General features: G+C 32.3%; 1 protein-coding gene and 1 long non-coding RNA gene across 2 annotated transcripts; one reads left to right on the top strand and one right to left on the bottom strand.

Annotated features, from left to right (window-relative positions):
* Window positions 1–6,891: 6,891 nt before the first annotated feature.
* On the bottom strand, window positions 6,892–9,242 carry LOC130739265 (uncharacterized). The gene is made up of 2 exons (XR_009019819.1): window positions 8,469–9,242; window positions 6,892–7,512 (listed from the first exon to the last, which is right to left on the bottom strand). It is a non-coding gene; the product is annotated as an uncharacterized LOC130739265 (long non-coding RNA).
* A 9,245-nt stretch (window positions 9,243–18,487) lies between these two features.
* On the top strand, window positions 18,488–21,957 carry LOC130739266 (xyloglucan glycosyltransferase 4). Its single transcript, XM_057591517.1, has 4 exons — window positions 18,488–19,460; window positions 19,806–20,114; window positions 20,327–20,731; window positions 20,936–21,957. Exons 1-4 carry the CDS (start codon window positions 18,816–18,818, stop codon window positions 21,569–21,571), a joined length of 1,995 nt encoding a protein of 664 aa, XP_057447500.1. The 5' UTR covers window positions 18,488–18,815; the 3' UTR covers window positions 21,572–21,957.
* Window positions 21,958–22,345: the final 388 nt, after the last annotated feature.

The raw sequence follows: 22,345 nt of genomic DNA on the forward strand, positions 1-22,345 counted from the left end.
AATGTGAGAGTGGAAGAGGAAGAAGGAAGAAGAAGGTGAGTTGTGAGAGTATTTTTTTTTTTTTTGCTACTTTGTATGTTTTTTATGTTGGGGGTATTTTTGGGATTATAAAAAAAGGGGATGGTGTGGATAGTAAAGAGGGATGGTACAAATAGTCCCTGCCATAAAAAAATTATTTATTGTAAATTTGTGGGCTTTTAAAGCCCAAAAACTTAGGGCCTAAAATATTATTTTTTTTAAAATGTTATTGGTTACACAAATTGGGTGATTGAAAAAAAAACTATGTTAGAAAAAAGTTATCAAACATTTTAAGAGATGGTTTTTATTTTTTAACTTTTTATGCACCCTAAAAGTATAATGTATACATTTACACACTTTAATTTTTAAATATTCTTTTTTTTTATATATGTGAGCTACAAGCACTTTGTTTACACACTTTTTTCTGTATAAAAATATATCTACAACCAATAGCCGTGAAACTAATCTCTCGTCCGACCTTCAACGCACTAATGAAGCTAACCAATAATTTTTTTTCGTTCACAAAAGTTAAGAATCAAAACTCCAACTAATTACTTAAGAGCAAGTATTAAATCATTACTTTTGATCACTCTTCCTATATCTCTTCACTTTCTACATCACACAATCAATCAACAGACAAGAGAAACACAATCAATCAACTCACAAAGGCCAGAGAAATAAGCTCTTACCATAAATACTAATTCCGGAAAAGCACATGCATGAGATTGTTTAAATTGTAAGGATATTTTGAAAATATTTTTCTTTTGATGGTATGCAAATAATAATTCTGGGTGTGTTCGCTAAGAATGGTCTAGCTGGTCAAGTACAGAAGCAGCTATCACTAACAACATGGTGGGAGGGTGTTGTCTGATGATTAGGAAGCATACACTCTTAAATTTTAGTACTAAATAATCAGTTCTCTTTCTTGTATTATGCATGTGGCATGTTATCTTGTCGAATTTATAGTACTAAAATGCCCATCCTTCCAATATATATCCAAAAAGAACCCCATCTCCTTCTTCAAACATAGCCCATATGCATCTATATGTGAAACAGCAGTTGGTTGAGTAAATAGGGATTCAAATATACTCTGTCTTGTATTGCTTTCAACAACAGAAAACTAACATCACCAATTAAACTTAGTAGTGTTTAGAGTAACCATATGAGTCGGCTGGAAAAGACTAATCTAACAATTTCTTAAGCAAATAATTACATGAGAAAGAGACTTTGTTCTTCAATGTACAGGTTCTATAAACAATTTAAAAAGCTTTTAGTGATTTCTATTGAGAGGGTGAAGATGAAGTATGACTAAATAACTAAGGGAACAACAAAAGTGGATAAACAAATGCTTAAACGACTGAAAATAAAGACCGAAAGGCGATAAAGAAAATTGGAATAAATTAAAGTGTTTTAAAAGTAAATGCGGGAAAGTAAATGACAAAAGGTGAATGCGAGAATTTTATAGATTGTAATGATAGTTTGAGTTGTGTGTTATTTACAAATGTCTCTCTCATATTTATATGAAGCAATTCGGCTAACTACAACAATTGATATACATTCAACCACTAACTCACGTTATGCTTCCTGCAAGTTTTTATAAATCGTGGGGTGTTAATGTTTTAACTCTCCTAATTTTGCTAAGTCGCTCCTTCTCACATCAGCTGGTTCAACAACAAGAAAATAATATTTCATATTATAAAGGAACTGAACATATGGGTATTTTTCACATGAAGATATTCTAGAAGCCCCAAAAATATCATTTTCCTTTATGCCCAAGCTTTTGAATTTGTCCATAAACCTTATCTAGATACACGCTCGTCTTCGTTTAATCGTTCGAACACATTGCAATAATGATTAACCTCATGCTTTTGACTTTCCTTCTAATGGTTAGTTCCTATGCTATGACTAACTTGTCTTTTCTACTGCCAAAGTGGTTGTTACAATTTTTATGTGCCAACACGTTGTCCCCCATGCATTCTTGACTTATTCGTTACATGTTGAATCAGAGTATAAATCTCATCTCCAATCCCCTAGAAACAAGAAAACATGCTTGATCATTACTTTTAAATTTCTGCTACCCACGACTTTGAATCCCTTATTAGTTTGTTGCCCCTATTTCTGCTAGTCCTCCTCGAGCAATTTTATCCTCTAGATATTGCTTCATCGTGAGCATGTCGTCGTTCTTTCGGTTTTCCCCTACTTCTTGTTTCGATTATCATGCATGTCAGACAACAACAACTCTCAAAGCCACAAAAATGGGGTAAGTCTCGGCAGGAGCTGAGTAGCAAAAAGTTACAATGCCTAATTTGAGAATACTTAAACTTAGCACCATGCTAGCATTCGAGAGCATGAACAAGTTGCGACGCACTTAGAACAACTAAATGGGGAGCTGGAACGGATCCAAATTGAGATTGGCCTTCTTCAGGCAAAGCGAGATGGTTGCTCGGGTCAATGATCACGCCTCGAGAAAACTAGGCTTAGACCCGAGTCACAACGCTGGACGACAAAGAAATTATTTCCTTACAACAACGACATAAATTCCTCGAACGAGATTATTATCAGGGGAGGAGCATTGATGCGGCAAAAGCAACCTGGCACGGTTTCTAAGATCAGATTACATGACTGACGCAACAAACAACGAAGAAGGTTCAGGCGATTTAAGTAGCGACTAATCCTCTTTCGCGTGTTAAGGTTTATAGTTAGGTAAACTGCTTGTGGGTATCATGGACAAAATTTGCATCCTCCCATAAGAAGGATGATACTTTTTTAAGTGTTCCGCGTTGATGCTTTTTTTTCCAATTCACCCCTGTTTCAAATATCAGCCTGTGTTAATCGATCTACTCTCAAGTTGAGTTAACCGGATACCAAAACATGTTAATCTATTAAACAAACTTGTTGTACGATTTTTGTATGAAAAACCTATAAAACTCAATTTTAAAGCATTCTTCCTTGGGTTTCTAACTCTTTTAAGTTTAAAAACACTCCACTATATTATTATTAAGGGATACTTTAATTGAGATTATAGAGCAACTACCATAAAATATAATGCGTTCCATCGTAAATGAAAACCTATAAAGTATAAACTTGCAAGCATCTAATATAATTATTACAACTTCAACCTTGAGATTTTCATTCATTTTTCTTCTTTATAGTGCCTGATGTTATCATCAAAACTTTGCTAGAGTCTAAAGGAGAGCACTTTTTCAAGGTTCGTTTGGTGTCAAAGAGTTATACCCAACTTGAGGACCTTAATTATTTTGAGACTTTTCAGTCCAATTGCAAAACTAACCATAGTTTACATTCTCTTGCTTTAACTTCTACATAGAGTTGGCAGTTTTATCAACTTGATGTTAATAATGCATATCTCTCCATGGTGGCTTGCAAGAATAGTTGTTTATGTCCTTACCATCTGGATTTTGTCCCTCTCGACCTCATTTGGTTTGTAAATTCCAAAAATCTCTTTGTGGGTTATAGCACATCGATCCCATCAATGGTCAATGGAATTTTAAGCTTACCATCGCCCTAATTTCTCTTAGTTGTGCTCAATGTTCTTCTGGTCACTCAAATTAAGAATCCCAGATATGTAAATTTTTCTTGGGCAAGTCATTTGTTCTCTTAACAACATCATTCTTAATCATAGTAAATAACTGTTAGAAGATTATTTTACTAATTCGTGGTTTGAAAACAACTAAATATTGCTAATGTTAATTGAAAAAACTTAAAAACCAATTAAAACGTAAGAAGGCAGAAATATCTTTGATGTAATAATTGGTTATATTATAGAGAAAAATGATTTCATTTGGTATAAAAACTTAGAAATATGTGTCACAATATTAAAAATAAAAACAAATCTACATGAGAAGGAAATCAATAAGTGTTTTATATACACGTGTATATGTGATGTCTATTTGAATTATAGCACATGGATCATGAAGATCTCATAATTATATACTTCCATCATATATAATTAGCTTTACATTTATTGGATCAATAATTGATTGAAAACCAAGTGATTTTACTAGCAATAGTAGTCTCAATCTGTTCTCTGTTCTGTATACACTAGCTGTGATGGGAGTCAACACTCAACTCAACTCAACTCAACTCAACTCATCACATTAGAGATGGATCTTGGGGATGTCCTACTCCATGGAGGTTGATTCATAATTAGATCAGATCACATAATATCATTAAGTGATTTTATTAGCAAATTATGAGTCTCAATCAATTCAACAAAGGAGAAAAAAAGTGAGATATTTAATTCTCTGTTCGAATAAAATCAAAATCTAATATCATTATCTTTTATGAAAAATTGAAGTATCTAGATTTAAATTATACATTAGATTGATGTGGACAGCCATAACCAGGGTAGCCCATCACATGGGGTTCCAGTGTAGGGATTCTATTTCACATGACTATGCTACATTGCTACCTCACTCAACCACCAAGGCAAATCCTGCTAAGATCTGTACATTATGTTATGTGGCCACATTCTCTGTTTTTTTCACAATTCAGAATTACAATGCCTTTATATGAAAACTTTCTAATGTGTGTTTATGTTGTAATTTTGTGTCAATTTCTCATTTCTTATGAATTAAACCGGTGAGAGAGCATTTTAATATTAAATTGACATATGTAATATTTCAGTTAATTAATATTATCATGGAACATAAGAGAATCATATGTATTATCCGCATTCTAGTTCTTGTAGGGTCTGCTGAATAAAGTTGTTGTTGCTAGGATACAAAACCACCGAACCAAATAACACTGACAGGCCCAGTTGGTATAGTTTCCGATCATGTTTTTCAGTGAGGGAAAGAAAATAATTCAGATCATCAAGTAGTGCATACTGCCTAGGGTATACTTGCTTCAAATAAAGGTTTTGTTCTTCTTTGTCTCCTCAATCATGGGGCTCTTGTGCACTGATGTAACATGTTCAAAATCCTCAATTCGGATAAGAACTAAGAAGTAATTAAGAACATCATCGTTGTGTTGTGAAAATGGAAATTGAATTGAAGTAGTACAAGTCAAACTGAAAACCGCACTTTTAGTTCTAGCTGTGTCATTGTAGCTAGTGCCTGTCTTTAGCTATTTATTACTGCGATGTATATCGTGACCCTGCCCATCGTTGTTGTGTTGTTTTAATGTGAAGCAATAAAATGCAGGTAACCAGGCAATAAAAGCTTGAGTCTGACTGTGATCATGGATAAAGTGAATAAATTTATTGAAAACATAATGCTTCAGCTTAAACTCTTAGCCTATGATTTGTTTTTGAAATTTTTAAACACATCCCCTTAAATTTTAACTTTTAAGTAACCACAATATTAAAACTATCCGTTGAACAACAACACAAATACAGATTATCAGAGGGGAGAGAAACACACAAAAGTTATGATCACGCAGTTCAGTCAAATTGCTTACGTTTGCGATTACATAATAGTTATAATTTCGTTTTATTGATTTGTTTTGAATACAATAATTAGAGTTCAGTGTTACAAGTCTATTTATAAGAGATACTATATAATGATTCAGGTTACAACAATACTTTGAACCGTTATGTGACATCACCCCTTCCCACTTGACATTACCATGAACCATAGTCAACACTATCACTACAAAAATTATTAACTACTAACTAGGTCGATCACGCCTATTGGATATTGGAAAAATTAATCGCATTTAGTGATTAGTTATATATATTTATCACATGCATTTTTTGTATGTAGACCACTAGGTAGTTACCCATCGCACGGTTGCTGTTTTGTTTTTTTAAAAAATATATATTGTATCTTATTATAAAATATATTACAATATTAAATACATTTTATTTACATATTAATGGTCAAATTAGTCACTGAGTTTGTAAGCGAAGTTGATTTTAGTCCCTTTGCGGAAAAATGACGTTTAATAACGATAATTTTTACAATTACTGGTAGTTTTTTACTGTTACTAAACGTCATTTTTCCTCAAAGAGACTAAAATCAAACTCGCTTACAAACTCAATAACTATTGGACTAACGACCATTAACCCTTAATTTTAATACAACGGATTTTTTTTAGAAGAAACCATTATATTAATTCTCTAATGTTTAGGAAAAATAATTTCTACAAAATGAAAATAACTTATAATAGTTAAAATCATCTTTCTATTTAAATTTAATGAAACAAAATGAGAGATACATTGAGAGGAGTAAATCAAAATCGAAATAGCATCAGTAGCTCCGCCTCACACAATTTCACACATTTTCTTCAGGTGTTTTTTTTCATTTGTTTCTCCTTTTCTCCATTTGTTCCTGCATTTCTCGCTTTGTTCATCAAAATTATGTTAGAAGTTTCACTTTTCATCTCCCACCCCACTGTGAAAATAAGGAAATGTTTGAATTGATTTGAAGGGTTTTTATGTCACTAAGTTCTTGGTTTGTCGTGTTAAGTATGTTTGATTATGTTATGCTCTATTAGTGTGTCAGACCATGTTCATTGTTTTCTATGCGGTTTGACTCAAATTCATTCATATGAAAATCAACAACAGCGTCACTCACATGTTTCTTACAAGCTTGAATTGAGATTTAACTGTGGAAATAAGTATCCCAAGACATTTGAAACAAATAAATAAATTTGAATGTATCTATGTTATGTGAAACAAAGGTAACTTTTAATAGTAAACCTGACTAAAATTGCATCCTGATACTATAAATATGACTCAAAAACATTAAATGATGTTAAAGGCAAAGATAGTTAACAAATGCAGAGACCACAATGTGCACGAGTCTAGACAAGGCTATTCTCTATCATGTCTGGTTTTATAGTATCACCATTCCATCAAATTTCCCCAAGTATTATCTGTATAGAACAAATAGACTATGAATTTCCAAAGCATGCACAACACGAGTACTATATCACATTCATGCCGGTGGAAAGAACCTCCACAATGTTTGCTTAATACAAAAACAGAGAAAACCAGAGCTTAAAACTAATTTTCTGTGACAATTGGATCAGCTCTAAGAACTTGAATCGGAGTCTCCTTATTGAATTTAAGGGATTTGGCTTTCGTAAAGAATCTGAAAATTCTGTAGCAGAGCTGTCTTTGCTGTTCTTTAGACACTTTGGCTTCAAAGAAATGTTAGAAATTTCAGGGGCACTTAGTCATCCCAAGACAACATTTGAAATAGGGCCACTTTCTTGGCCTATTATTGGTGTTATGTTCATGGATTTTTTAAAGGTGTTTCTTTGTTAAACATGCAGAGAGATTGGCATGCCTTGGGGTGTATCATCATTCTATACACTGCCACCGTAAAAGTAGAGCATCATCAAGTTTGGGAAGACCTTATGGCATGGTTAGAGCAAACGTGAAGCCACTTCCGTAGTAAACTCTGATTGATGCAGCTTCATTCAGATCATACCCGAGACTTACTGTATCAGGACTGATCCTGTCACAAGTATCTCCCAAGCCAAGTTGACCATGCTCACCCCAACCCCATGTCTTTACTTCTCCATTCTCTATAAATAAGTAAGAAAGTATGCTTAAATAGATGAAGATAAATTATAATGGTTTTAAACTATCAAAAGTATGCTTAAAAGTTCAGTTGTCCTCAAAAGTAAAATTAGATACCAGAGAAGATGAAAAAAACATGAAAAGTAGTCAGAAAAGGCAAATAAACACATAAAGCACGAGTCAGGTTGCAAGTATGAGTGTGGGTGCATGACAATTCAGTCACTGTATTCACTGATGTTGAAGCATGAAAATTGCTAGATGACTCTAGATTTGAAAACAGAACATTATCTGAAAGCTTATCAGAAAACTCAACATTTCCATCATCCATATTTTGTTTCTTTACCTTGAACCAAAGTTAGCTGCAATCTACCAAAAGAAGCACATACTGATGGATAGACAAACTGAAAGTGAAAATGAAATTGAAAGAAAAAACAAAGAATCCAAATATATCAGATATATGACAAGACAAACTGGTACCAGGACCTATTATGGAATATATTCAAAGAATTGAATTTGAAGCATATACCTAGAACAAAAACAGTAAAAAAAAATCATTTGAGGACTCCTAAACAAGGAACATATATGACTGAACAATTGGTCATAGGGTGAAGTCAAATTTCATGCTCAAATTGAGATGTTTGGGGGGTTTGGGGCTGTAAATATTCTCAAAGCAGCTTAATTAATTGAAGAAACTAAAGGAAACAATAATATGAGGAGGAAGAGAGAATCCAAGTTCAAGTGGAGGCAAGACGACAGAGCATGATATATAGCAGCAAAAAAAAAATTCATTTACGAATAAATGAAAGAGCCAATAAAGAAGCATGAGAGTGGGATAATTCATCTAATTTCTTATTCAATTAGAGATGAATGATGAGAGAATTCATTTATCAGATGACAACCATGAGCATGATGGTTTTAGAGTGGTTTCTAGAATGTCTAGCTTTTAGCTCTGAGAAATTACCTGAGCATCCAAAACACCATATGTTGCATAAGAGTCTGGTGATGTAAGGGAGGAGCTCCTTGACTATTGATGTATGTGTGCCAGATTGCAAGATGGGGAAAATCTTCTCCCATTCCATAGGCAGTCACTCTCCTTCGAAGTACCACCTCGCTCCGGTTTTGATGGCCACACCCAGCCATCAAAACCCCACCTTATCACCACCAAAACACGAGAGTAATAGGTTATGAACAAAAAGCTTCGAATGTGGTTAGATCAGTGGTTACTGTTGGCAACTATGATAATGTAATGGACTGGGAATTCAAGCCAAGTGGTTTAATTAAACCTGCGGTATGTTCTGTTTCCTTACATTACATGTTACTTTTAATCATATTTGTCATATATAGGCAACACTTCTATTTAATATGAGGCCTTAACTTAATTCTATGTGATTTGTGAAGATATCATTATCAGGCATGTTGGAAATTAAGGCAGTGGATATTAAGCACACAGATGAGATAAATGAGGATCAACATGGAACTTTAGTGTCAGAACAGAGCATTGGTGTTTACCATGACCATTATTACATTTACATATACCATCTTGATCTTGATGCAGATAGTGTGGATAATTCCTTTGTCAAGACCAATTTAAAGACTGTGGAAGTTACAGACAACAGTTCCAAGAGAAAGAGCTATTGGACAATTGATACTCAAAATGTTAAGACTGAATCTGATGCAAAAATAAAGCTTGGGTTTAGCCCTTCTGAGCTAGCAGTGGTGAATCCTAACAAAAAGACCATTACAGGAAATGAAGTAGGGTACCGTTTGGTTCTAGGTGGGATTAAATAGATGAAGAAGAAAAGTTATAATGGTTTTAAACTATAAAAAAGTATGCTCAAAAGTTCAGTTTTTCTTCAAAAGTAACATTAGATATTAGAGAAGATGAAAAAAAACATGAAAAGTAGTCAGAAAAGTAGAAAAGTGGTGAAAAGGCAAATAAAGTTGATTACCAGTTTACCACCAACTAAAATAACATAAAGTAACCACATAATAAGCTTAAAATAGACCTTCATTACATGGGAGAAAAAGAATAGTGGAAAAAATGCTTCCCCTTTGTAGTAGTTATATATATTTTCATAATTTAATATTAAGTCTTAAAACTATCCCATATTATAAAATAATTTAAATTGTCAAATTTTCCATGAACACCTACAAAATATAAAAAAAAAAAAGGAACTTGATCAATGATTTTCCCATTTTTTTTTGGAACATAATCATTTTCTCTAACTAAAAAATATGTATCCTAGATCAAATGATTATTAATCTCAATACTTAATTTAATAATTTTTTATTTCTATTATTTAGACACACAATTATTAATTTCGTATCATATATCAAATTAATAATAATCTCAATACTTAATTTCATAATTTTTTATTTCTATTATTTAGGCCTACAATTATCTATACTATCAATTTTTTTTTAATACTCTATACTATCAATATTAATATCCACATAATAAATATTAACAAATATCATCTATTAAAAGAATTATTACATAGAGCTAAAAATAAACAATATGAAATTATTTCCATCAAAGTAAATACAAACAAGAAATAACTTTTGAAGCATAACCTAATAATTTTAAAACTTCAATTTAAACCAAATAAAAAACCAAAAAGTAACAAAAAAGTTTCCTTATGGTGCACCTTAGCAACATTTATGAAAAACCCTAATGTGAATAGTGGCAAAAATGTTATCCCTTTGTAGTAATTATAATTATAGATTCATGAGTCTGGTCTTATTCCAACCACATAGGAATAGGATAGCTATGAATAGTAAATATGTCCTTGCAAGTGTATGCGACAGGGCCAAGTATATAAATAAATTTTGGAAGAACCTAATATGCACCATTTTTAGGTAGTGTAATTTTACACCACCTACTTTGACTTGGTATAGCAGGTCAACACATTATATTTTTTAAGAAAAAACATCATTAAAAATTTGTCATATATTAAATATTTTTAAAAAAAGATGTGTTGACCTGTTATAGTATGTTAAAAAAAGTGGTCTAAAATTAGACCACTTTAAAAGTGGTCCGACATTAGGGGTCACCCTATAAATTTTCACTATACACAAGTTAATATAAATCAATAATATGTATCTATTTATGCAATGTCACTGCAAAAAAATAATAACGACAATTATTATTGCTTTTAACGGCGACAAAAATGACCACTAAAGCTTTTACCAACGGCGTCATCAGTAAAAACTTTACGGGCAATTAGACTGAACGTCGATAACACATGTGAAAGTTTTGTCCAATGGAGGTAATGGATATTTTATTACTTTCATTTATGACTTTATTAGGAAAAATTATGAGTTTATTTTATGAAAATAAATAAATTAGGTGCATGTGACATGCGCAAAAAGTTTTATGGCATATATCAAAGATAAAAGTAATTGTACTTTAGAAACCTTAATAACTGATATCAGAATAAAGTACATTGTTTATGATAATTCTTGAGAAATTATGGAGTTAAGCACCAAATGGATTCAGATACACTCCTCAATAAAAAGGAGTGGCAGAAAGAAAGAATATAACCATTATAAATATGGTGAGAAGTATGTTAATTTGTAGTGTACCCTATCAAAAGTGAATATATGTGATAAAACTCCACAAGAAGCATGGAGTGGGAAAAAGACTAATCTTAGTGATCACTTGAAAGTATTTATCGTATTTCTTATATATGATATTACCTGAGATGAAAATATTATTTAATATGTCTTATTATGATCCTGTGACATATATATATAGATGATTGTTGGATTAAAGCAATGGATGAAAAAAAAAAAAATTGAGAAGAATGACACATGAGAGTTAAAAACACTTATAGAACGAAAGAGCCCAATTAGTGTGAATGGGTGTACAAAACAAAGTATAATCCTAATGAAGAGATAAATCGATTGAAGTCACAATCATGAAAATTAACATTCTACAATACTAAAATTAACCAACTCACAACTAAAATAGTTATTTAATCTTAAAAGTTAATTTCTTACTTTCTTTCAAATTTCAATGATCATTTGGGCCTTTTGACTATTTGTGTAATGGACCAATCCCAGAGCTGCTACCAAAGACATTACTATTGTTTGTTCAAAAATTATATTCACCCTTCTCACCTAATATATGACATTATCTCGTGGTGATTTGAACACTGCGCGTGATAACCTAAGACCACCGACACTCCCCGTGTGATACCAAACCATAGTCACAAGACACTTTGTGGGACTACGTTATGTTATGCGTTCTAAAATTAACAAAAAGTAAGGGTTAAAGAATGAAAAAGAAAAGGTCATAATGGGGGCTTTTATTAAAAATATGATAAAAATACAGCATTGAAGAAATGTGCTGTTTTCTATCGGATTGCATTGACACCGCGTGTTTGAATCAATGTCATCCCGATTAAATTTGAATAAAATTAATTTTAATAAAGTCAATTATATTAAGAATGAGTTTGTAAAAAAAATATTAAGGCTATGTTTGACATGTCATTTCAGCTAGCTTATAGTTTATTTGACTAGCTTATAGTTTATTTGACTAGCTTAAAAGCTCTTTAAAAGTGTTTGGTGAAGGAGCTTATTTCAGTAGCTTAAAGCTTTAAGCTATAAGCTATCTCAGGTAGCTTATAACTTATTAAATTTATTCTCATTTTTATCCTTATTATTTTATTAAAATTTCACCATTACCCTTATATATTTATAAAAACACTAAACCTATTTTCCTCATCACACTTACGTATGCCAGTTCCCGCCACCATTTCCGCCACACCGCTGCGCACCACAAGTATTAAAAATATCACATTAATAAAAACAAGTAAAAATTAATATTATATTTTTAAGATGATAAATAACTTGAGTTAATAAAAATATTTAAAGTGATAATAATTTTAATATTAATATTATATAGGTATTAATGTGAAAATAAAGTAATGTTAAATATAAAAATAATTATATAAGTATTTCCTTTTACAATTTCAGCTTTTTTAACAGCTAGTTTTACCAAACACTTTTGTTTCAATTATGTAGCTTTTCAGCTTTCAGCTATCAGCTAGCTTATAAGCTTTCAGCTAGCTTTTCAGCTTTCAGCTAGCTTATCAGCTAAACATGTCAAACATAACTTAAGAGTAAGTTAAATATAAGTTTGTAAGTAATGTAATTTATATTTAAATACTAGACTGTTTAGAATTATTTGACTGATCGAGTTAGGAATGTTCTGGCGGAATTTTAGCTAGCAAACTAAGCATCCGCCTAATTAGCTAGCCGCTTATTAAGAATGATGTCTAGCTAGATTCGTCCTTTTATCTTTCCCCTAGCTTGCCCCGAGTGTAATTGTGCGATTCTATCTCTCCACATATTGTAATTGATTTCACTTTAATTAACATGCATTTGAGGGACTCCTGACTATATACCTTCTCATTTGGTATAATTATGTTCACTTGAGAATTCTTAAGGCAAAACATTCTATCATTTTGTTCGACTTTATATTTAGGGTTTTTTCGTGAACAAATATATTTATTAAAAAATGATTTCTATAGAGTAATATTATGAAAACTCAGTAGTAAAATCATGTATTTAATGAAGAAGTTATTCTCTATCTTTTGTTGATTTGAGACCGAGCACATGTTTGGATAGGCGGACAACGATTGAAAATTACGGTGAAGTTAAAATCACAATGAACAATTATAAAATCTAAGAAAAATTACTTCTGACTATTGTAATTTTGAGTTACTATAATTTTATTGTGTATTCAAACATATGTAGAAATTAATTTACTAATAAGAACTCCACCACCATGTTCTAGGTTTGAGTAAAAGAGTCAAGCACACATGGCTAATATACAGTTTGTATCATGTACGTGTTGCATTCATAATTTCCAGATCCACCATACTTGGCTCTGTTGTCTTGCTGTCCAACTTTCCATGTAAAGCCTGAACAAAGTCAACGGTAGCAATACATGAAAATTAATCAAAATATATGGACCAAAATGAAAAAAAGAAAAAAGAAAAACTTTGAATTAGATAGAAATTGAGTTCATACTTCATACTGATATTGTCATCAACCTTTAAAGACGGCATCAATGAAGGAACAAAATTTTTGTCACCTAATGCCCACTACTATCAGACGATCTAGCTTGACTTTAATGACTACAAAAAATTGAAATTTGTAGTGGTTTCCCCGTTTAGCAAGATAAACTAGATAATTACAGATACATTGCACACAAACTATATGGTATATATAATAAATGATAATTCATATATAGATCATAAATTTTTCAAAATGTCGTTGAATATTGGTTCTAATTATAAATTCAATGTGTGAAGACTACTCTGTTTTTTTTTTTTGAAACAGAAGACTACTCTTTTATAGTTTAGTCCTGTTTGATTCGTATATCATGTATCATGTTCAGATTAGAAAATCCAGATGCTGCTGATGGTGCTGGCCAAGTTATTTATTAAGTAATTCAAACTGATGAATCTCACATTGAATTATTTGTGCGCAATAATTTTCCCATCTTAGTAAGACTGTGTCCAAATGCTTTTATTTATATGATACATAGACAGATATTTAAGTACTAGTGAGTACTAAAACATAACTCGAGGACATGTTAGTGCCGGACATGATGCTGATTGTTGAAGACTACACGTATCTATCTTTTGGTTACATTTGGAACCACACGTATCTATCTATGTAGTATTTTATTAAATTTAACTGTAATTATTTATTGTAAGCGATTGTCATTTTAGTTAATTAAAATTCAATTCAGAAAATATCAACAACAATTTTTAAAACTATTATTTCATTTAAAAAGTTTTAAATAATTTAGTTATGAATTACTATTTTATTAATTATGCTTAATTTGTTCGAAAGCAAAAAAAAATTGTATTCAATAATAGTCGAGATACAAATCTCTTGACAAAGATTTAGTACGCAAACAATAAAAACAAAGTGTGTAAATCAATCCTACACAACAATAAAAACAAAAACGCAAAGCCCTAGAAAAGAACCAAAATCCCATATAAAAATCAAACAAGATCCAAGAAAGAATTTATCCCAACGAAATACCTAATATTAAAAACATAACATTTCAAGCGCAACAACAACAACAACAACTTCATGGCCAACTCTAGTAGTAACGATCATCGGAGGATCACGCATACGCTCTGCCCAAACAGACCAGTCTCTCGTACAAGATCAAAGAAAGAGTTGTTGCTATCACAAACTTGAAACTCATGGTCGAAATGCCACTCAAAGACCACAAACCATGTATCTTCAACATGTACAACATAGTCAAATGGACCCTGGAACTTCACCGTCGCATACCTATCATTTTCGAATCCACAATCGCATACCTGGCCAACAACAACTGTTCCATCCTCATCATCCATAGAGAATCGACCTTCAATCAAATTGAAGAAATCCAAAATAAAAACATAACAAAACAAAAATAAAACAATAAAAAAAATCAATCAAGAGACAGAGATGTGTAGGATCAATCATGTGGTATTTCAACAGGTTGTATAATTATTGGGCAAGGAAGAGAGATGATGAGTAGGAGGAGGGATAACACAAGGGTTTCCGTTTAGGAAGTTTGCTAGTAGAACTTCCTGTCGTGATGGCGACGAACAATCAGAGAGATGTTGAGGGCAGCCGAATGAGACGAGATTGAATCGACGAAGAAGATCCAACATGTCAAGGCAAGCCACTACGCCCAGGAGAAGCCATCTCCAACAATGGAAATAAGAACAAATAATGAATCTGGGGAGCATACAAGCGCACGATGACGAATGAGACTTGATGGTTGGAAGGGAGAAACCCTAGAGAATGACTAATATAGTGGCGACTTCAGAAGATAAGATCGATGTGCACCATCACGTTGAGCAAGGAGTGATATTGGCTCCATTGTTGAGAACATAAAAGGCACGAACTTGGCTCACTATCATTGATGATGTTGATCAGAGTGGAAAGGCTCTAATGTCGCCACTGCAATCGTTGAAGAAGATCGAAGAAGAGGCAGGCATGACAATGCCATGGTTGGATCAACCTGTTTCAAACGCACAACAGGTGTGAAGCAAAGAATCAGATCTAAGCACTGAGTGAGTCTCGAAATAGAGAAACAGCGCAAATAAGAGGGCAAACCAGGGGCTGCAAATTTCCCAACACAACAACAGGAGGAACGGTGCGACAATCAACATGGGCGACGATGTTGGACTGCAGAGGTGGTAGCGCTAGGGTGGAAGAAGGATCTTTCCTGCATACCTTAGCAGGGCACCAAATGTAGGTAAGTATGTAGTAATGTTTTTTTTTGAAACAAGTATGTAGGAATTGTTATTTAGTCATGTTATAATTATGCTATATTATTTGATAAAACCCAAAGAAGTAACCTTATTCATGGATTAACGCAGGAGTTTATTTACAATAATTTTTAACATTATACAAAAATTAGTATAGTTTAAATAAATAAATATTTTATAGTTGAGGACCACATTTGGCGTGGCTGTGTTTTGGTAGCTCACATGGGGTTTTCTTGTCACCATGGCATTTTTATTCTCTGAATAAATTGGTTTTGTGCTGTAAAAAAATCATCGAAGTTATTTTAACAATTTAATAATATACCTTCAAAAAAAACAATTTGATAATATGATTTATAAATCAATGGATTTATAATATTTTAGATCAAGAAATTAATTTTTAATAACATCAAATGATATATAATAACATATTTTTATCAAAGTAACTGTAACTTTTAAAATTATAATAATTTATAACTTTCAATAGTGTTGAATACAATTTGGTTATATATTTTAACTTAATTTTCCCCCTCAATTTATAAATGGTAACTAATATTCTAACTATTTTAGTTAATATTAAATAATTTTTTCACCTGTTATTAAATATTTTTTTATTTGTATAAGAAACTGAAAAGTTGATAGCTAATAGTTAATAAAAGGGTTAGTCTCTGGTTTTGTAAGCGAATTTGACTTTAGTCTCTCGGTGAAAAAATGACATTTGGTGGCGGTAATTTTTATAATTCTTGACAATTTTTTACTACCACTAGACGTCATTTTTTTGCCGAGTGACTAAAATCAAATCGTTAACTAAATCAAAGATATTTGACTATTAACCCTTAGTAAAATTAATAAAAAATATTTATCAATAATTTATTATTATTGTTATTAAGACAAAGCTCAAGTGAAAATGTTCAGATCAAGTCAATTAGTAATTTTTCCTCAAGTTGTGACTTATCACTAGCATTTAAATTATATTAATTTTTTTTGGGAAGTAAATTATATTAATTTTAAATATTAGAAATTTAATTTTTACAATTAGTAAGGAATACAATGATTATTATAAAAAACTTAATTAATAAATAATATTATTTTTTAATGTGAAGGTCAAGTCAATATGTAATTTTTCCTCAAGTTATGATTAATAATTATAATTTAAATTATATAGATATTTAATTGTAAATGTATAAATTGATTTTTTTTAATTAGTAATTGATATAATGAATCATATGAAAGGGTATTAATTACTAAATAAATTTGTTATTAATGTGAAGGTCAAGTCAATTTTACTTTTACTTATTAATATCATTAGTTTTTAAAAAAAATATATTTTTTTTGTTTCAATTGAAACGTTAATAGTAATAATTTTAAATATGAGAATTTTTTTTAACTATTAGTAATTAATATAATGAATAACATAAAAGGTTATTGATAACTATATAATATTGTTATTAATGTGAAACAGTGAAAGTCAAGTCAAATAGTAATTTTTCCGAAAGGTGTAATTAACAATTAGAATTTAAATCTTATTAATATTTAATTTAAATATGAGAAAATAATTCTTTTACAAATAGTAATCAATATAACGAGTAATATAAACTATTATTTATAACTAACTAGTATTTTTATTTTTTAAATTTTTTTTCTCAAGTTTTCATTTTTAATTGAACCTAATCATTATATTTAAATATGAGAAACTAAAAAATGTTACAATTAATAAATAATATAATAAGTTTAAAAAAATAATTAATATAATAAATAACATAAATATTATTAATAACTAGTTAAAATATTATTAATGTAAAGGTTAAATAAATTTTAATTATATATTGATTGATTGATATTCATTCGGATAACATTAGTCTTATAGAATAGGAAAAAGTTAAATCATTTCGTAGAATAAATCATGCATATCGACTACAGCAATTACATTTCTTGCATTTAACAAATTTTTATACTCCATTTCAAAAAAAAAATTATGCTCATGGCGTGGGAATCAATTAATTTAATGAATCCCTCAATGAATGCCAAGGTGAAATCACTGAAAAAGGTAAATGTACCAACCAAAAAGGGGTCCTATTTGTGCATACACAATCCAAATAAAAAAAAAAATTGAATATTATTATGAAGAAACATCTGAAATTATGACAGAGGAAGAGGGAGAGAAAGATGGTAGAGCGAACTTTCCATGCTGATTCTTTTACTCGTTTAGCAGACAACAAGCATTTCCCCTAGTTGGTATTGTTCTGCACTTTAGCTGTATCTTTCTGTCACCAAGAGTGAGTTGTGCAGACAAAACTCTTTTTGGTATGCCTTGCTTACGTGTCACTCCAACATTGGTCATATGCCAGCCTGTCATTTCACCTCAACTTGATAATGAACTAATCAAAACAAGGCATATCCTAAGAATCAAGAGGAAATTGATTTGAATGTAACAATTTTGATCTATTACCCTAGGCGGCAATCATGAGATTAATACATTTGAGATTCTAAGATTTCATTTCACCTCTACAAATCTTACTTTTTACCTGATGAAATGTTTGACTAAATAATTAAAGAATTCAACTATCTGGCTTGAACTTTATAAATAGATTTTAATGTACAATTGACTAAGATTTAATTTTTGAACACATGTAAAAATCACATTTTCAAGCTGGTTCTTACCTTGAAGCACTATTAATACCAACCTTAAGCCTGTCAAAGCTGGTTCTCTATTCTCTCTCACTATTAAACTAGAGAGTCCTCAACTCATTCACAGAATCTCAGTGTTCCATCAGAATTTCTGGGATTTGCTTTGATTCTCAACCAATAACACAGGAAAATCTCTCATTCTGGAATAACCCTCTTGATTCTTTGTTTCTTCTACCTTCATTCATACATTCATTGTGCTCAGAAAAAAAATCTCTGATTGATTACCTCTAATCACCACCAACCCTCTTCCACAAATTGAGTCATTTTCATAATTCCTGTGAAATTGAGCAGGAAGAAACAAAGAAAGAGAGAGAGGGAGAGAGAAAGTGATGGCACCCAATTCAGTTCCTGTGACAGGTGACAGGACAAACGACTTCACCATGTTACAAGTGCATGATGGTTCAGATTCTTCTCCCCTGTTTCCGGAGAAACAAAAACCTGCGAGTACCAAGCAGTTTACATGGGTTCTTCTCCTTAAACTCCACAGAGTTCTGACATGTTTGTCATGGTTGACCACAGGGACCAAATCCACCTTTGCCCTGGTCAAAAAGCGCATTTCTTTGTCGGATATAAGCGATGAGGGTCCTAAGAACAGGGGAAGATTGTACAGGTTCATCAAGGTGTTTCTTGCTCTCTCTATTGGTGGCTTGATTATTGAAATCATTGCTCATTTCAATAAATGGAATCTGCATATGATTCATCCTTGGGAGGTTCAGGGTTTGCTGCAATGGTCCTATGTGGCTTGGCTTTCTTTCAGGGAAGACTATGTTGCTCCTCTGGTTCAGCTGGTTTCCAATTTCTGCATTGTGCTCTTCTTGATTCAATCCCTGGATCGGTTTTTACTCTGCCTTGGCTGCTTCTGGATCAAGTTTAAGAAATTGAAGCCCACCATTGATGCAGATGCTTTTGATGTTGAAGATCCTTCTAGCTTCCCTATGGTTCTTGTTCAGATTCCCATGTGCAATGAGAGAGAGGTAATTGAAACAATATTGCAACTTGCTCATTTTGTATAACATGTTTGGATCAGCTTATTTTTCTGTAGTCAATTCTGCTCTCAGAAGTTTCTCACCCCCAGAATTAATTTTTGCTGTCAAATCAATTGTTGAACGATTTCCAAACATGATATTAATACTCCACCCTGCCAATATATGGTTATGATTTTGATAAATTGGTTTAAATTTCTTACAGTAATTGGTCTTCCTAGGTTCTTGCATAAGTTGAAATTAGAATTAGTCTTATGATTGGTAGCCTAGTGTGGACATGGTTTTCCAATTTTACATATGAAGCTGAAATTGTTTTTTTGTTTTTATTTAATAAAGGTTTATTCAACATCCATTGGTGCTGCTTGTCAACTTGATTGGCCAAAAGACAGAATATTAGTTCAAGTTCTAGATGATTCAGATGATGGGAATTTACAGATGCTCATCAATGATGAGGTTGCCTCATGGAAAGAGAAAGGGGTGAACATTGTGTACAGGCACAGATTGATCAGAACTGGGTATAAAGCTGGAAATCTAAAGTCAGCTATGTCATGTGACTATGTCAAAGACTATGAGTTTGTGGCAATTTTTGATGCAGATTTCCAGCCCAATCCTGATTTTCTCAAACTAACCGTTCCACATTTTAAGGTTGGTACTCTGAGCCTAATAAGGTCATGGCAGAAGTTTTCTTTGTATGTTCTAATAGCATATTTGGATCAACTTATTAATCAGCAGAAACAATTCTGACACCTAGAATCTATTCACAGTAGTTTCTCCCCAAAATTGGTTTTGGCTTTAGAATCAACTGTAGAATGATTTCCTGGCATACACTAATGTTTTTTTGTGACTTTGCCTTACAGGGAAAACCTGACTTGGGTTTGGTTCAGGCTAGATGGGCCTATGTGAACAAGGATGAGAATCTACTCACAAGGCTCCAGAACATCAACTTGTGCTTTCACTTTGAGGTGGAACAACAAGTGAATGGTCATTTCCTGAATTTCTTTGGATTCAATGGAACAGCTGGTGTTTGGAGGATAAAGGCTTTGGAGGAATCCGGGGGCTGGCTAGAGAGAACCACAGTTGAGGACATGGACATTGCCGTCCGTGCTCACTTGAACGGATGGAAGTTTATCTACCTCAATGATGTCAAAGCTCTTTGTGAATTGCCAGAGTCTTATGAAGCTTACAAGAAGCAGCAACATCGCTGGCATTCTGGTCCAATGCAGCTTTTCCGGCTATGTTTCCCTGCTATAATCACTTCCAAGGTATTAAGAATTTTCAATTAACTTTCTACACACATTAAGATCTCATTTGAATACAGACTAAAGAGTACTTATTGGAGCTTATTTACAAAAACGAGCACAGCATAAGCTCTGATAAGTGTTCTTTGTCCGCATCCAAACTTGCTCTAAGTCTTTGTGCTGGGAAATGTGTATAATTTTCTGAGCTTTTTATTTGCTTTTGTGCAGATATCAATCTGGAAGAAGGCTAACTTGATATTTTTGTTCTTCCTATTGAGGAAACTTATACTTCCCTTCTACTCGTTCACCTTGTTCTGCATTATACTACCCTTGACTATGTTCCTACCTGAATCTGAACTACCCCTTTGGGTGATATGTTATGTCCCCATTTTCATGTCTTTCTTGAACATTCTTCCATCCCCAAAATCTGTCCCTTTTCTTGTTCCATATCTTCTTTTTGAGAACACAATGTCAGTTACAAAGTTCAACGCCATGGTTTCGGGGTTGTTTCAGCTAGGAAGTGCTTATGAGTGGGTTGTGACTAAGAAGACAGGTAGATCTTCTGAGTCAGATTTATTAGCCTTGGTTGAGAGAGAATCAAAGTCTTCAAATGAAGAGAAAATTCACAGGAGGCACTCAGAGTCTGGCTTGGAGTTATTAGGCAAACTTAAGGAAACACAAGCCCCTTCCAAGAAGAAGAGAAACAAGATCTATAGGAAAGAGCTAGCACTTGCATTTCTTTTGCTCACAGCAGCTGCTAGAAGTCTTCTATCAGCACAAGGTCTTCATTTCTATTTTCTTCTCTTCCAAGGTTTGTCATTTCTTGTGATGGGTTTGGACTTAATTGGGGAGCAGGTGAGCTGAAATTAATAAGGCATGGGAACTGTTTTGCTTGTTTTTTGACACCAATACTTGGTTCTGAGTCCAGACTTCAGTTGATGTTCATTGAAGATAAAATCATTTGGATGAACTATATCAGCTGGCAAGAAACAATATACAAAGTAAAGTTGGTTGTACAATTATAAAATAAAATATTGAGGATGATAAGCATTGATCTAATAGAGAAAAGAATGTAATTGTTTTTCTACTCCCATTTTTTGTAGACTTCAAATTTGTCAAAGTTAAGATTTGTTGGATTTTTATGGGTTTTCACCTATGTAAAGCTTTAGGACAACATATTGTTGGAACATAATTGTATTTACTTTCTTTGAGAATAGTTCGCGAAACATTTATCCCTCCATTTGCTTTTCTGTTGTGGAGTGTGCCAATGTGAGCAATTATGTGATATGAGAATCCCTAATGTTTCACATGTCTTCGATTTGCATGTTCACAAAGAGTAAGCAAAGACACATCTATTCAAAAGAAGTTGTTTTTCCAAAATTTGAGTTAGTGGATGTTCTTGATACGATGCAGAGGTATTGATAAGACATTATGATGCTTAAATCAATGAGTGTATGGAGATAGAAAGTCAATGTTATAGAAGAAGAAGAATTAGTTAGTAAGGTGAATAATGTTTATGTAAGTAAACAATCAAACATGTATTGATAGGCAAGTGACAGTGATGCTCAAAGTACTGAATCTTGGTGAAATCTTTATGTATTACTTTCATGACGATGATTACCTTAGACAGCCTTGCAA

This window comes from Lotus japonicus, chromosome 2, assembly GCF_012489685.1.
Source record: "Lotus japonicus ecotype B-129 chromosome 2, LjGifu_v1.2".
NCBI classification, from domain to species: domain Eukaryota; kingdom Viridiplantae; phylum Streptophyta; class Magnoliopsida; order Fabales; family Fabaceae; genus Lotus; species Lotus japonicus.